Below are 15,640 nucleotides of genomic sequence, written 5' to 3'. Positions count from 1 at the left end.
TAAAGAGCCTAACTCGTGCTGTTTGCTAACTTCCTTTCCCCTCTCTCTTGTTTCCTTTCCTACTTCTTTTTCTTCAGGCTCCGACTACTCTCCCCCTCCACCTCTTCCTCCCCCCGTCCTCACCAACGAACTCAGCGGCGGTGGCGACCATGGTGGAGGAGGGGGCGGGGTCAACCACGGGGTCGGCGTGGTGGGCCTGGCCCCGGAGCACATCGCCACACCGGGGGCGGCCCTGAGCTGGCAGGCGGCCATCGACGCTGCGCGGCAGGCGAAAAGTATGGGCAACCCCGCATCGGGCGGAGTGGCGGGGCTTGGGGCGGGAGGGGGCGGGCCCATCTCCACGGCCAGCTCCACGCAAAGGAAGAGACAACACTATAGCTCGAAGCCCAAGAAACAGACAACGACGACAGCCACAAGGCCGCCACGGGCCCTACTCTGTCTCACACTCAAGAACCCCATCCGCAGAGCCTGCATCAGCATCGTAGAGTGGAAGTATCCTTTGACCAACCACGAGTCAATGTTTGTCTTTCTCTCTCTCTACTGCAATGTGTCATGTTTTTAAAGGTTGACACATGACATTCTCAATTATTCACGAGCCTGAAGAAAAGCTGTCCTGAATCTATTCTGTCGAGCTCAAGAGTTACATGTTTTGTATCATGTTGCCTTATTTGGAGTCCTGCAAATCGGACAGCATCACAATTAACAAAGTTGCAGTCACAAAAACAAAATACAGAACAAATTACAGAATCATGAATCCAAAGATGGAACTGAGAATGAAAAGTCAAACTCGCATTAAAGTAGCAAATGGAATGGAAGATCATCAGAGATATGATATTGATAACATCTTAAATGTTGCAATATTATCGTACAGTTCAAAGCATTCACTCTACAATCCAACATTGTCTCCCTCCAATGTTGAATGGATGGATAGATGCAGGTGGAAATCAAGGCTACGAGTAGGAGGAGAAGAAAAAGAGGGCACAGGGCATAGAGGACGTACACATGTTTGCGATGCATCTCACTTTCGTTTTCCTGTCTTCCATCCCTCCTCTTTTTTAATCAATCTGTCTTCTTTCCTATGTCTCACTCAGTGTGATTCTCTGCTCTCCATTCACTCATCCTAATCCTTTTTCCCCATCCGCTGTCTGTCCTCTCTCTTTCTCTACTCTCCCTCTTTCATCTCACAGCCTTTTCTCACAGGAGGATGAAACACATTGTGTCATTTTCATCCCTCCTTCACACCTCTCCCATCCTATGTCTTTCCCCTAGCTCTTTCTAACGGCATTCATCCTCTCTCCCCCAGGTTCTCCCATGCCTCTACTCCTCCTCCGCCTTCTCCCCATCTCTCTCCCCATTTGTTATCTGTCTCTCCCTCTGTCCATCCAAATCCTTTTATTCCTGCTGTTCCTCCACACGTCCTTTCTTTCCACCCTTCCTCTTTTTTCTTTTTAAGCTGCTGAACATAATGACTTGGTTTCCCCTCAGGCTGAGATAGGGAGAAAGGGAGAAAGACAGAAATGGTCAGTGTCACAGTCAAAGTGATTGATAATAAGAGAGGGTTCACAGGAGCATCAACTCAGCAAGAGCACAGTCACACTTCCTCCTGAGAGGTAGAGAAGGAGAGGAAGAGTGGGGGTTTGGGAAATGAGAAGGGCAGGGATGTGGGCAGGACATGGATGTCGACAGGAGAGATGATTGAGCGGATTAGCTGAGGAGGGAGGGAGAGATTGAGGGTAGGGTGGGAAAGGTAAACAAGAAAAATGACAGAGCAGGAGGAGGGCAAATAAAGAGTGAAGGGAGGGGAGGAGAGAGGATAGGGGGGAAATGAGGGAGGAGAAGAGAGGAGTGGAAAGCAGAGCGACTTGGAGAGGAAAGAAGATGAGCTTGAAGTAGTATGTGTGTTTGTGTGTTCGTAGAGGCTTGCATTTGGGAATTATCCAATTAGAATAAATCAGAGTTGATAACATTGTAGGCTATAATGAGAAAAAGTAATAAGGAAGATACTGTCATCGTCGTACACCACACATAGGATCTTCACACATGCATATCATGAGCCACAGCACCGGCTTGCACACAGTAATATTAATTAATATGTTATGATCAATTATAATCAATTATAATGAGGCTTTAACAGAGATCCATTACGCTTTTTTAAAAACCTTTCAACAGGATAGATTGAAAGAAGTTTCTGTTGGATTCCCACTCTTTGTTCCTGCTGCACTAGTTTATTTTTTTATATGCAGTGATAAACGATGGCACAATTATTGATGACATTCCTGTGAACCTGTATATTTATCACATAAACACACAATGGTCCTACATTTGGTTTCTGTTCATGCATATCATGTTTTCTTAAAAAAAAAAAGAAATTTCCCATTAGAACTGCTCTGCCTTTTTAAAGTGTGTGTACTCTCTGTGTGCTAAAGCAATAGATGCAAAGTATCCTTCAGATCACCTTGTGTGTTTTGACAAATTATTAAAAGTCATGATGTCAATACTAGACCATAAACTATCCCGTTATGTTATAAAAAAAAAGAAAAAGAAAATGAATGGGCCAAAACATGCAGAAACCCTCAATCTCAACCAATGACGGATGAGCGTTCAGATCATTACCCTCAATTCCCAGCATCATTCATTTAAACTGCTCTGAACGGAGGGAAGGATGAGAGAGACAGCGACAGCGAGAGGAAGGTGAGAGAATGAGATGAGTGAGAGAAAGTCAAGGGACATTAAAGATAACTTTCAGGGGAGAGACCAAGCAAGCAGGATGGAGTCCAAGTCATAAGAAAGTGCATGGAAGGAGCAAAACAGTAACTGCAGCAAGTTTTGTCCTTCACTAGTTTCAGAAACCCACATCAAACTGTCTTTCTGCCTGCTTGTCTATCAAACCATTCTACTTTGGGACGTCCTTCATAACTGCAGATGTGGACTTGTTTAAAATGCGGCGCACGTTTGCGCATTAGCCTGTGCTCTGTTCTGGATGCATTTGTTCTGTGTAGGTGTGCAGTTATGAAACGCACGTGTTGCTTTTCATTCTACAGGCTTTGTGTACGTGTGTGTGTGTGTGTGTGTGTGTGTGTGTGTGTGTGTGACCTGTATTCTGCGAGTATCTCTGTCCCGAGAGACATCCGATCCGAAATCTTCCTCTCTCCCTCCTCTGTTACCATGACAACAGCTGCTGCTCTCAACAGGTCGATGAGGCCCGTCTGAGCTCACGCATGCAAACGCACACTCAGATCAGAGGACACACACATAAACACACGGGCACACGGACGACAAACACACACAATCACACACACAGACACAGCACACTCGCATGCTGTGTAATTATAGCATTTAAGCATTACCTGCACACTGCAAGGTCAGCATGAGAGACAAGGAGAGAGCGGAGGCTAACTACCATGTTCTCGCTATGAAATCACACTAAGTGGTAATTTTGAAAAGATGTCTTTGAGTGCATTTACTCACACACACACACACACACACACACACACACACACACACACACACACACACACACACACACACACACACACACAGTGTTCTAGCTGACAGTTTATATATTGCATCGGGTCACATGAGGGGTTACACTATTTGTATGCATTTTTCAACTCAAATCAGGAAACACCGATAAATATTCTCAGCGTAACACAGAAGAGTGCTGAGGCCGCTCTCCCAGATGATATCAGCGTATCTCAGGTTTCTTGTATTGACTTTGTCAAGAAAAGCGATTATCTGTGTTGTTGTGAGCTGCATGTGGTGGTTATGTGAGGCAACTGCTGAACGCAGAGTATTTGAGAAAATAACAGCGTCCCGGTGTGTATGTGGATGCCGTCCCAATGTGGCAATTTGTTGTGTGCATTCACGGTTCGTTCGGTAAATTGCTGAATGTATATTTAAAATGAAAAAGGGTTTAGACAGTAGCACTGTGGTGAATGCTGCTGTACATCATGTCGGCTGTGAAAGCTGCTGAGCTTACTGGACGCTGATTTCAGTTGTATTTTTGTTGTTTTTGTGTCAATCCCCACTCTGAGCTTCTTCCCATTAATATTTATATGCTGCTAGAGATGGATATTTACTATTTTTAGGCTGATTAATGCAACAATAATAGACTTGGTACTTGTTTTGATTCTTCACTCGGACTCCTTCAAATTTTCCCCAGTGTTTTGCTCTCAACAACACTGCAGACAGTAGATTTATTATCATGTTGATGGAAGCAGACCGCAAGGGTTTTTCAAAATTATGGGTCAGGAACCCAGAATGACTAACAGGATGCTTTTTCTGTGGGTCCCCGCATGCCTGCAGAGGGTTTTAATGAGACCCGGTACAAGGGTGACTGATTAACTTTGAAGCATTTTGGTCCCAAGCTGGATGATCTTGTGGCTGTTGGTGTTTAAGGGTCAATCCTTAATCCAAACAGAAACTAAGTAGTAGTTCTTACAAAAAAAAAAGCTTTTTTCTTCTCTCCGTTTCTCTGTCTGCATGGCTATTTCTGAAACGGTTGTAAAAGCTAGATAGCAGGTCTGTTTCTCGAGGGGCCACACACAGCAAGATCTCTGGTGTGATTATAGGTAGTACGAGATTGTTGAAGTCCTTATTTAAACAAAAGCATTGTTGTTTATTTGTCCACACGGTTCCATTTCTCCTAGAAGTAATTTGAATATATTAACGATTAATAACGTAAATTTGGTCGTTTTCTTCTGATTTGGTTACCACCTCAAGTGCGGCTAACTCCCTCCTTTCGTCCTGACAGCATGTAGACTATAGAGTAGTAACACAGCGTCCTCTGCACATACACAGACAACCATTACCAGTTGTTAAAGTTTTGCAACAAGGATCCCTCATTGGTTTCCCAGCTGTGAAAACTACATCTTGTGTTGGATGTCAAGTCCAGCAAAGTGAGATTCAGTGCAGCAAAAGCCCACATTCATAGTGTGATGAAATGGGTCGAACAGCTAAAAGTGTAAAGTCGTCTGCTTATGATTTGTCTTCTGGATCTGACGGCACAGCTCATTCGTACACGAGTTCTGGCGTCTCCACTTATTTGACATGCAAGTAAAAAAAAGGAGGGAGAAAAGAAGAAACAAATGGAAGAAACAGAGGGAGAGCAAACGGGTGGCAGTGGCAGTTAGTAATTGTGTTGATGAAAACCAGACCTTCTCTATCTCTCCTTCTCCTTTTCTTTCTCTCGCTCTCCCTCTCCTTCCACTCACCATTCTCTCTCACTTTTACTCTCCCTCTCTCCCTCTGTGAGGCCAAAAATAATGAGGTCCCTCCCCTCTCAAGGACCGATCCTCTCCCTCTCATTCCACCTCACTCTTTCTCTGTCCACATCCCATCATCCACGCGACAGGCCTGCTCCTCGACACACCCATATTAGGGCATGCACTGTCTCGCTAACCCCCCTTGCACACACAACGAGGTTCCTAAGTGACCCAATATGTCTTACTGTTAACGCAAAGGCAAACTCAACAGCTTTGATCTCTCCCAATGTGTACACTGCCAGTGCAGTCTGCTGTGTGTGTATATATACCTCTGCTTATGTGAGGATGTATTAGCTTGTTTAAAAATACCTTCTTGTTGAAACAACATACCTAATATGAAAACACTATTCAGGAAGGTGGGAAGTTAGGGTTTGTATTATTTTGTGCTGTGTACGAGATGATTTCTTGGATCATTGAAAACCTACTTGAACCTGGCGTGTCGTGTATATATTTATAGATCTATATTCATCTACTCAGGTCCCTTTTGGACGTTGGACGCCCTCCCATTCAGTTGAATGTGGGTTGTGCGTTGAACCTCTGGTAGTGGGGAGACAAGTGCAGCGCCTGCAGCGACAGGTTGACACTTTTGAAGTAACGCAACCAGAGGTCACGCTGCGGTGGCCGATCACGCTACCAGCGCTGCACTTTGTGCAATTCAACCATGAGGTTTTAAAAGACGTTAATCGTCATGCAGTCACCGGGTGTTAATGGGCCATTACGTGACCTTCCTACAACTCCACACAACCCTGTGGTAATCGTCGCAACGCCTGATTTGGTGTGAATGCAGCCTCACACGGACTGTGAATGATGCATTGAGGGTCTGCCTTCCAGAGAGGGAATGGAGTCGGATGCTGCTGAACTTTAAAAATAAATGTTCAGGGAACTTACAACCAGTCTCATCCAATTCACGTTTATAATAGGCTCAAGTTAACACAAACCCCAAAATGTTGGAGATGCAGTTGACTCTATGGCGCTGCCCTAAAGTACGAGACTTTTGCTCTGAGATTTGCACAAATCAGAGGACGCAACGTGTGTTTTCAACCCAGAGTGTGTAAACCCTGAGGGACTCGTGGCTCCTAAAGGACCTCCAGTTTCCTAATGCAGAATACACTGATGCTAAGCTACACTAAGCTCATTTATACAGAATGGAAGGTCCCTCCTGCCCCACTTGTGAGTCTTCGGTCTGATCATTTCGGGAGACTAGCTTGTTATACAGGCCGATGAACAGAGTGGAATGTTTCCGTGTCAACATAAGAAGACCAGACGCGGGTGCAGGACTGAGAGGGACTCAAACATTCAACGTCCATGGCACATTTCCAACATTCTTTTTTTGAGTGTGGAAGTATGCTATTGTCTGGTATTGTCCTGTCTGTCTATTTATTTATAAATAATCTTTTGTTCCTTCTTTTTTTAGCCTGCCTCAAGTCAATATTAATGCTGCTGGTTGTTCCAGCCCCAGATATTTGTCAAATGTATGCTTGTAAATGCTATTTTGAAATGGTAATAAGAAAGAATGTCTCCATACCTGTCTTATGTGTACTCAGTTCCCCTGTGTGTAGTCTTTAACCTTCCTCTCAGACCATTTGAGATCATCATCCTGATGACCATTTTTGCCAACTGTGTGGCCTTAGCCGTCTACATCCCCTTCCCAGAGGATGACTCAAACGCCACCAACTCCAACCTGGTGAGTAATCTAAACTATTTAAACTGCTCACTTGCTCTTCGGTCCACTAGTTGCTGGTTGAAGTAACGTCTTGGATCATTGGAAGACAGGGTTTCTTGGTTTTGGTTCTTGTGCTCTGACACATGCGTGTCCCACATGGATTATCGTGACTTCATTCAGTGTGTGTGGTTGACTTCTGTAACATTTCAATAGTGGTGGAAAAAAAGATGAGAGTAGGAGGGAAACACTGAAGTAGGGAGTAAAAAAAGAACTTCTTTCTTTGAATAATATCTGATTTGAGCTTCATTTGCTCTCATCATTGGTTGTTTAGATACAACAGAGTTGTTGATAATGTTCCACTTTGAAGCCTGAAGGAAATTGAGGATTTCATTCATTTTGAGTGAGGACTCTTGAGTTCTATTGAATGAAGGCATGTGAGTTGATTTGTTCAAAGGCAAAGCATCATTTTCTTGTGGGCAACAGAAAAAAAATGGTTAAGGAGAAAATTGTTGTTTTGATTGATGAATGAATTCTGTGGTTTCTAAAATGTCATCTGGTGTAATGTACTAAATTTGATATTTTTCAAATTCAAGCAAAACAAAGACATATGTTCCTTCAAAATTCTGGTTTCCTGACTGCTTCGTGTCGAACTTTCCGTCTAATTACCTTAACCTGGCCGCTCACAAGATTGTGTGTGTGTGTGTTTGCGTGTGTGCGTAAAGCAGTGTGTTGCTCTGTGATGGTCATTTTCAATCCATCCATCCATAAGCTATACACACTTATTGTGGATAAACCAGTCCCTGCTCACATTGAGCGAGAGCCGGACAGATCCCCAGTTGATCACAGGGCTTTAAATCAATATGATTACGTATATCTGTGCAATATATGTGTGTTTTACGTTTGTGTCGGCTTGCAGATGTTTGCCAGTGTATTAGTGGGAGGAGGACGCTAATCCCTCTGAGGCCATGCAACATCTGTCTCTCCTATTTTCTAAGAATGATTTTGCCAGCGTTATTTGTTTTTCATGCTGTGCTATGGCTTTCAGATTGCTTGTTGTGCCTATGGATTATTTGGATTGTGTGGATCATGCTCGCAACCGCTGCTTCTGACGAGTGTAGCCAATGTGGAAGGACCTGGAATTTGCATTATGTCTAATATCCAGCAGGGGGCGACTCCATTGTCCGGTCTGGGATTTGTCTGTGTCTTGGTCTTACAAATAAACCCTTTTGTTGTGTGTTTTCAGTTCATGAAAGTTAAATACTTTGTGGTCGCCTAAAAAGTAATACTGCGTTCTGTTCTACCACCCTCTTATGTCACTTCTGGTTGCGCCAAAAACCAAGATATTGATGGCCAAAATGTCAAACTCAAGGTTGTAAAATGGCATGTTAACATGTCCATGTGTGAGTTTTACCTTTAGTTCTGGATAGGAAAACAGTCAGAGGATCCAGCAGTCACATGATTACGCCAAAAGACCATGAGAGACATTGTTTGTTTTCATATCGCCTATTCATAAAGTTACTGTGGACTTTGTGTAGATGAGTAGATGAATAAAATGTGCTTTAATTTGCTTCACTGTGTTCATACCCTCTGATTTCTCCTTGAATGATTTAGTGTCAGAGCAGGTATGAGTCAGTCGAAGCGTAAATATGACTGAGAGATGGCAGCTGCTTTCATCTTCTTAATTTGTGTCCATCACCCACTCTCTCTGCCTCTCTTCATCTCTCTCTGAATTCTGTAGAAAGCCTACGTACAGCAATTACATTACTTTTCCTGAAAGGCTTTACAGATGAAGTGTTAGTGACCACGTCAAACACAGATAACATGTTTTCACTGGACAGTCTAGACTGGAAAAGTTTGGCCTTGCATATTTTCAGGTAATCTATCCTTGCAGGGTTATTTTAGACTGGTGACCCCCCTCCACCACACACACACACACACACACACACACACACACACACACACACACACACACACACACACACACACACACACACACACACACACGCAGACACAAACACACGCACACACACAGACACAAACACATACACACTCACCCTAACACCACCAGCTGTGGTCAATTAGTTTTATAACCTTCTGACAGACAGGAAGCAGTGTGCAGATGGACTAGAGGCTTAACTACGTGGTGTATCTGTGTTTGCTGGTGTTTATCTGTAAATGTTTTGTGTTTGAGCAAAAAAAAGAGAAGAAAGACCAACTTTTAAAAACCCAACTCCCTCAATTTATTAAGTGAACGCTATGTAGAATATGTGTACATCTTTACGTTGCCGCCAGACAGCCCTTTCCGTCGAGGAACTGAAGCTGTTATTTATGTTCACTTAAAAAACACAAAACTTGATTGACAAAAACTGTAATTTTACCAAGCAGAACACCAATGTGTAAATATAGTGTACACTTAAACTAAAGAAGATTGGCCTTTCTTTTAGTTGGCTAAAATATGTTTTGCTACGCTGCCCCGTACACAGCAGTACAATGCTTTATATTCCTCATTCTTTATATTTACAGTCTTTTTCTCCAAACGGGGTACTATAACTGCAATCTTGTGTCTGTAATACTTTAACTACGTTTAAGTACCTCATAAAACTCCACTTGAAACAATACAAACTCCTCCTTTTAACTTTGGGTTTGCAATATGCATTCACTTTGGTTATTGACCTGTTCAGTTCTTTTACTGCGTTTGCGAGACAGTGAATCAACCCCTAACTGCCAGAATACATCCCATTGGTTAATTAGCCAGTGTGTCTATGGTGAATCTCATTATTTAGATGATGTGTTTATCCAGAGTTGTCCACAGTGACTGTTTGGCTTAAGCACACTCTAACAGACCAACTGAAGCCTCATGCACATTTAAGGAGAACGTGACCTCATTGCCTTCCCAGTAGGTAACCCAGCCACTTGTGTGGACATTGTCATGACACTATTTTTGGTTATTTTGTACAGCGTTGTTACCTCTGCATTCCACTGCAACACACTGTGAGGTAACCCTCATTAAACACACACTTTTAAATATTCCCTACATTAAAGCTCTTGTATGTTAGCTCACCCTGAACCTCTTGTGTTATTTTACATTTTTGTGCCCCCCCCACCCATCTTATTAATAAGCATTGTTGTCATTTGCTTTACTTTATTGATTTGGGGTGACAAACTGTGCTTAGCCCCTTGTGGTTTTGTTTGCTCACCCACACAGTCTTAATTTCTTTCTTTTTTTTTGTGCCAGTTTTGATCATTTGCAAATAAACTACAGGCTTCTACAAAGTTTGATCTTTCAATGGGGTATAAACCCCAAACTGCTGCATCACAGCTGTGGTTCAGTATCTTTATTTTTACCCCTGAACCTAAAGTGTGATTGAGCTTTCGAATCAATCTGGCACCCCCTCACCAGATCCGCACAGGTCTCTCTTATGCAATAGCAGAGATCTGTTGTATCGCTTCCAGTACATGATTTCTATTTCCGTCATGCATCCCATAATGTGCCGCTCTGTCTCCTTGACGACATGCCCAATAATAGCAGCGGGAGAGGTTGTCATGGATATGGTAACCGTAGTGATGCTCCTCATCTGTCCTTGGTTACAGAGGAAAGAAGGGTAGGAACCAAAGTTTGAGAGAGTTTCTTCTCCCAGGGAGGAATATATATGCTGCACTTTGGCGAGTTCAGTTCAGGTAACCCTTCTTTTGGTTAAAAAAAGGAGGTAAAACTCGATGGCTTTCCTCTAACGAGAGCTTAAGTAAAAAAACGTGTCTCCCTGTGGCCAGTCTATTTCTCCTCTACTCTATTTCTCTCCCCTTTCCTCCTTTTTCCTTCCTCATCACTTCCTACCTCTTCATTCCTCCACCTAATCAGATCAATATGGATACTTTCAGATATACAGAACCATTATGTCATAACTAACCAATTAACTAATCAATACACCTGATTAGACACTGGTTGATGTAACACGCACACACACACACACACGTGCACATGAACGCACACGTTTGACACTAAATCCCATCAGCAATGATGAGGCTTAATAGGATTCTCAGTGATTGAGGTTCGAGATGATGTTGGCGCGATATTGTGTGTGTGCACGATCAGGATAAGCTGGCGTAGTTGATTTCTATATCGTCTCCATACATCGTTGTAGTGTCATATTTGTGTGTGATGTGTGAAAGGTGACAGGATGCTCAGTGACAGACGTATTAGCTGCCGGCTCTTCAGTAGGCGTGTGAACCCTCAGTCAACGACACAACTTTTAGAGGGAAACGCACACACAGAGATATGTCTTCTCTCTGTGTCTTCAATGTAGGCCTCACTCTTTTTACATTAACAATCAAGTTGGTCAATTTTATCAGTGGCCTCTTGTGGCTGTGCGATTATGAGCGTCCTCTTTCTGCAGAGAGTTACAGACGACTCGCAGCGTTAGAGTGGAGTCTAGATGTGTGACTTAAACACAGCACCCTGTGTCCTCCCAACAGTTCCCACAGGTTTGTTTTACCCATGCAGATGTTTTCCCACCCTTTACCAAGTAGTTTTAGTTGCCAAACCTTAGCTCGGCAGATTCACAGCTGATACTATACGCGTTTGGTTCCTTAATACTCCATTACACTCCATCATGATGTGACTTGTACATTTTTTTAGTATCCATCCCGTGATCGGTACTTTTCTATCATCTTGTTGTGGAGTGTTCCTTGTCTTTTGATGTATCAATTAAAACCCCTCGACGGCACACAAAGGAGGTCCTTATCACTGATCATGTGACTTCTAAAATCAATTGGCTGCACCAGTGATGCTTCCAATTAAAAGGCGTGAATACTCATGCAAACAAGCATTTTGTTTTAGAATGTGGAGTTTATTTAGATCACTTTGGAGAGATCTGTTTTCACTTTGAGATTTAAGGATCTTTCATTTGATCCGAAAGGTCACATTTAATCTACTTTGTTTCACGCTTGTAATACAATAGAACACAACAACTGATGAATATGTTTTAGGTAGTTTATTAGTTGTTAAAGTGCATTCAGATTATTGTTTGTTTACCTCCTATTACCGATATATGACTCAAAATGTTGTCTCCTTGTGTCCTCCTGCCTCTCCCTTCATGTCGCCGTCATTTCTGCTGTTGAGGATCAAGTTAACGTGCTGCTCCTTTGGGTGCTACTCTGCTGGTTGCTAGGAGTGTCTATTTATAGATGGAGAGGAACGATCAGCATCTATCTGTACGTTCACTTATCTAAACAATGTTGCTCTGTGTTTTCTTGCAGTGTTGGTGTGATGTGACAGTGTGTGTGTGTGTGTGTGTGTGTGTGTGTGTCTCTGTGTGTATGTGTGTCTCTGTGTGTGTGCACCTCCAAATAGTCGCAGTGGAATGCTGCCGCTCAAACTGCATCCAGATAAGGATGTGTGTGTGTGTGTGTGTGTGTGTGTGTGTGTGTGTGTGTGTATATACATACATATATATATATATATATATATATATATATATATATATATATATATATATATATATATATATATATATATATATATATATATATATATATATATATATATATATATATATATATATTTGTGTGGCTGCTGGTGTATGAATAGCTACAGTGTGATTTTATGCATTTATTAGTACATTTACCCATAGGATGTGAGTGTGTGTGTGTGTGTGTGTGTGTGTGTGTGTGTGTGTGTGTGTGTGTGTGTGTGTGTGCTATACAGTATATGCACATGCAGAGATACAGTATCTTATCTGGTCTTGTACACATTAGTATGGCTCTCAACACAGATGGGAAACTTCAAATCCCTTGCAAGTTTTCTGCAGTACAACAAGTTCCAACCATGCTGGAGCCTGGGGAGTCATTATTTGGAAATTATAAATGCTGTTCCCTTTTCAGCTCCCAGAGGAAACAAGGAATACCCCGGTTACCATTTCTGTCAGAGACATGGGTGCTTTCCAACTCCAGAGTTACTACTTCAGTGCTGTTTGGTTTCAGCTTCTTTTCTTCCATAATTTGGAGCCATTTTACTAATTCCAACTGAAAATGAACTTTAAACATTGATACTCTACATTGAAGGTTACCTTATTAATAAAGCAGTTTATCTGCTTCACCAGGGTATCTTCCTCATCTTCTCTCTTTTTAATCAGCAGAGTTTAATTAACTGGATTATCTCTGAATTGATTAGTATTGCTTGTGTAGGTTGTAGAAAACCACTTGGACGTGATGATGGACTGTGTTTAGTAAGCGACAGGAAATATAAAACCACCATTGCATCCTTACACAACAAAGATGAGATAGTGTATTTATTGAGGGGGATTTTTCCAGGTTAAATGTTATAAAATATTAAAAGCATAGTTAGAGAGACCCTGGCACTTATGCCACTCACTACATTATTTTGTCTCCCTCTTGGAAAGATCTTCAATGTTCTGTTCACACATAAAATGCCTGAAGCGTAACATTCTGGTACCTGCGTTAGTGTTATCAGTGTATACTTGTTTTGATTAGACAAACCATAATTAGGCAAAAATGTGTATTTCTTGTTCTCTCAGTCAATCCCACTTTTCCTCTTTCTCTGTCTCTTCTCGTCCTCTCTCTTCTCCTCCACCTCAAATAAAAGTGAATATTAAAGACTGTAAATGATGGCTGCTGTAGCACCACATTCATTACTATGCCATTTCCTCTTCTCTCACCTCGGCCCTTCCTTTTTTAATTGCCCCATTTTGGTGGTAAAGAGCGAGATTTCCACACAAACGTCACAACCCCTATACCTTTCTTTTCTTTGTGAAGAAGTACTTTTTGCATGTCTGCCTTTTAACTTATGTGTTTGTCAGTCCAGAAACAAAACAGCATATCAATATTTTTAAGGTTTTATGTGGATACTGTCCCAGGCATGGATCCCATGATTCCAAAGCAGATCCCTGGAAACTGTCCCGTCTTATGCCCCCTGTTTACGACAAACCTGCCTCACTGCTATTTTGAGGTTATGTTTGTATATATGTGTGTGTATTTATTGGGGCTGTGCAAAAATATCGATGCAGCTGACTATCACGATCATTTTTAATACAATGGTGTATCAACATGTCCGCAACTACTATCGATACATAAAAAAACAAACAAACCTTGTATCGTATCGTGAAGTGTTTGCCAATACACAGCCCTAGTATTTATGTTTGGGAAGATAGGACATGTATCGTATATCTCTATGTGGATTTATGTGATGGCGCATTGGTAATCAGCGCGAGAGTTAGTTGGCAAACAAGTCATGTTAAATCAGGTCAAATGAGCCTTATGAAACAAAATAAAGTTTCCTTTAAGCCGACGCCGAGGAAATAATTATGAACATTACATAACTGTCTGAAAGAGGCTAGTAATGCTGAGGTGAATTTTTGATCATTTGTATGAAGCTCCAGATGTGCCAGTGGTAAAGGCGAGTGAGACAGAGGCAGTGAGGGAGAGAAAGAAGAGGAAGAGATAGAGCGGGATATTTTTACTGAGCTAAAAGTGTCCTCTGCCTCACATCGACCCACATTACAGCTCCCACAGAGCGAACAGAGAGAAGGAGAGAGAGAGAGATAATGTCTCTGTCCATCACTGAAACTCAGAGTTCTCAGTGCAACCTTACCACAGGGAGCGATGTCAGTCTTAATGTCCCCATTTCAGATGGGAAGATTCTCTTCACTGTTGAGCTTAGTGGCTTTTCAAGGCATGTTTTCATCCCAAACAGAAAGCTTTTTCATACTGGGCAGCGCTAAACAAAACAGAAACTCAGTGAAAATAAGCTCAGTTTGACACTTGTTTAGTCTTCACTGTGCATATGGTGTCATCGTATGCATCATATGTGTCATATGCACTATATGATGTCATCATACAGATAACATTAAAGAAACATGAATGTGATGTGTGGAGTATTTTTATTAGGATTGCTGCGCACTCAGAGGTTAGTTTGAGTCCAAATGTTCACTTTAAATGTAATAAACTCCATGGGGAATTTTGCATTCGACCCATCTCAACTATTCAGGCGCAGTGGGCAGACACAGTGCTCCCCTTGGTCAAGGACAGCGACGAGAGTACCACCACTGAGTGTGTGTGTGTGTGTGTGTGTGTGTGTGAGTGTGTGTGTGTGTTCCAAAGTAAACAAGGAGAATTGGGTTATACAAAGCGGTTTTCATGGAGGCACTATTTACATATAAAGTACATAGTAGGGAGTGATGCCGCTGGATCTACCTTTTCTTTTCTTCTCTCCTGGTCACAACATGGTTAATGTTCAGTCTTGTAACATCGGAGCTTTATGTGTAGGATCATCCCCTTCCTGGCATCGCAGTGTTAGACACACACACACACACACACACACATGCAACAACAAACTGCGTATACAGCAAACATTAGAGCCATGGCAACAAAGGTAATGGAAGTGCACAGTAGATGTCTGGGCAAATTAGGGTGGTAAACAGGTGTAATGTGTACTTTGCGTGTGCATGTGCGTGTATGTGTCTTCATCATTCCGGACTAATATTTGACCAGCCATTAAAGCCTGCTGTGACATCACCAGAAGAGTTAAGCCGACTGCACACCAGCTCCTTTCAGCTACAAAAAACTCCCATCAATCTCTACTGAGCTTAATGCAAAACCTGTCAGTCGATTTCTTTGGCACTTCAAACTAAAAACAGGTGCACAAATTGACATTTAGAAGCAACAGGAAAACACAGACGTGTCCATCATAGACTTGTAG

At 42.2% G+C, this 15,640-nt stretch overlaps 1 protein-coding gene across 5 annotated transcripts in view; it reads left to right on the top strand.

Moving 5' to 3' along the window:
• cacna1c (calcium channel, voltage-dependent, L type, alpha 1C subunit) overlaps positions 1-15,640 on the top strand; it is a 174,273-nt gene that overhangs the window by 45,590 nt on the left and 113,043 nt on the right. For all 5 annotated transcript variants that reach the window (XM_068587063.1, XM_068587062.1, XM_068587061.1 and 2 more), the window contains exons 2-3: positions 78-492; positions 6,843-6,948. In XM_068587063.1, coding sequence (XP_068443164.1) covers positions 78-492; positions 6,843-6,948 — 521 coding nt within the window. The remainder of the gene's footprint in view (positions 1-77; positions 493-6,842; positions 6,949-15,640) is intronic.

The sequence above is a fragment of the Clinocottus analis genome, unplaced genomic scaffold (assembly GCF_023055335.1).
Source record: "Clinocottus analis isolate CAN_PGR_092001 unplaced genomic scaffold, fCliAna1.0.p SCAF_20, whole genome shotgun sequence".
Lineage (NCBI taxonomy): Eukaryota > Metazoa > Chordata > Actinopteri > Perciformes > Cottidae > Clinocottus > Clinocottus analis.
This window is presented reverse-complemented; position numbering and strand designations above follow the sequence as displayed.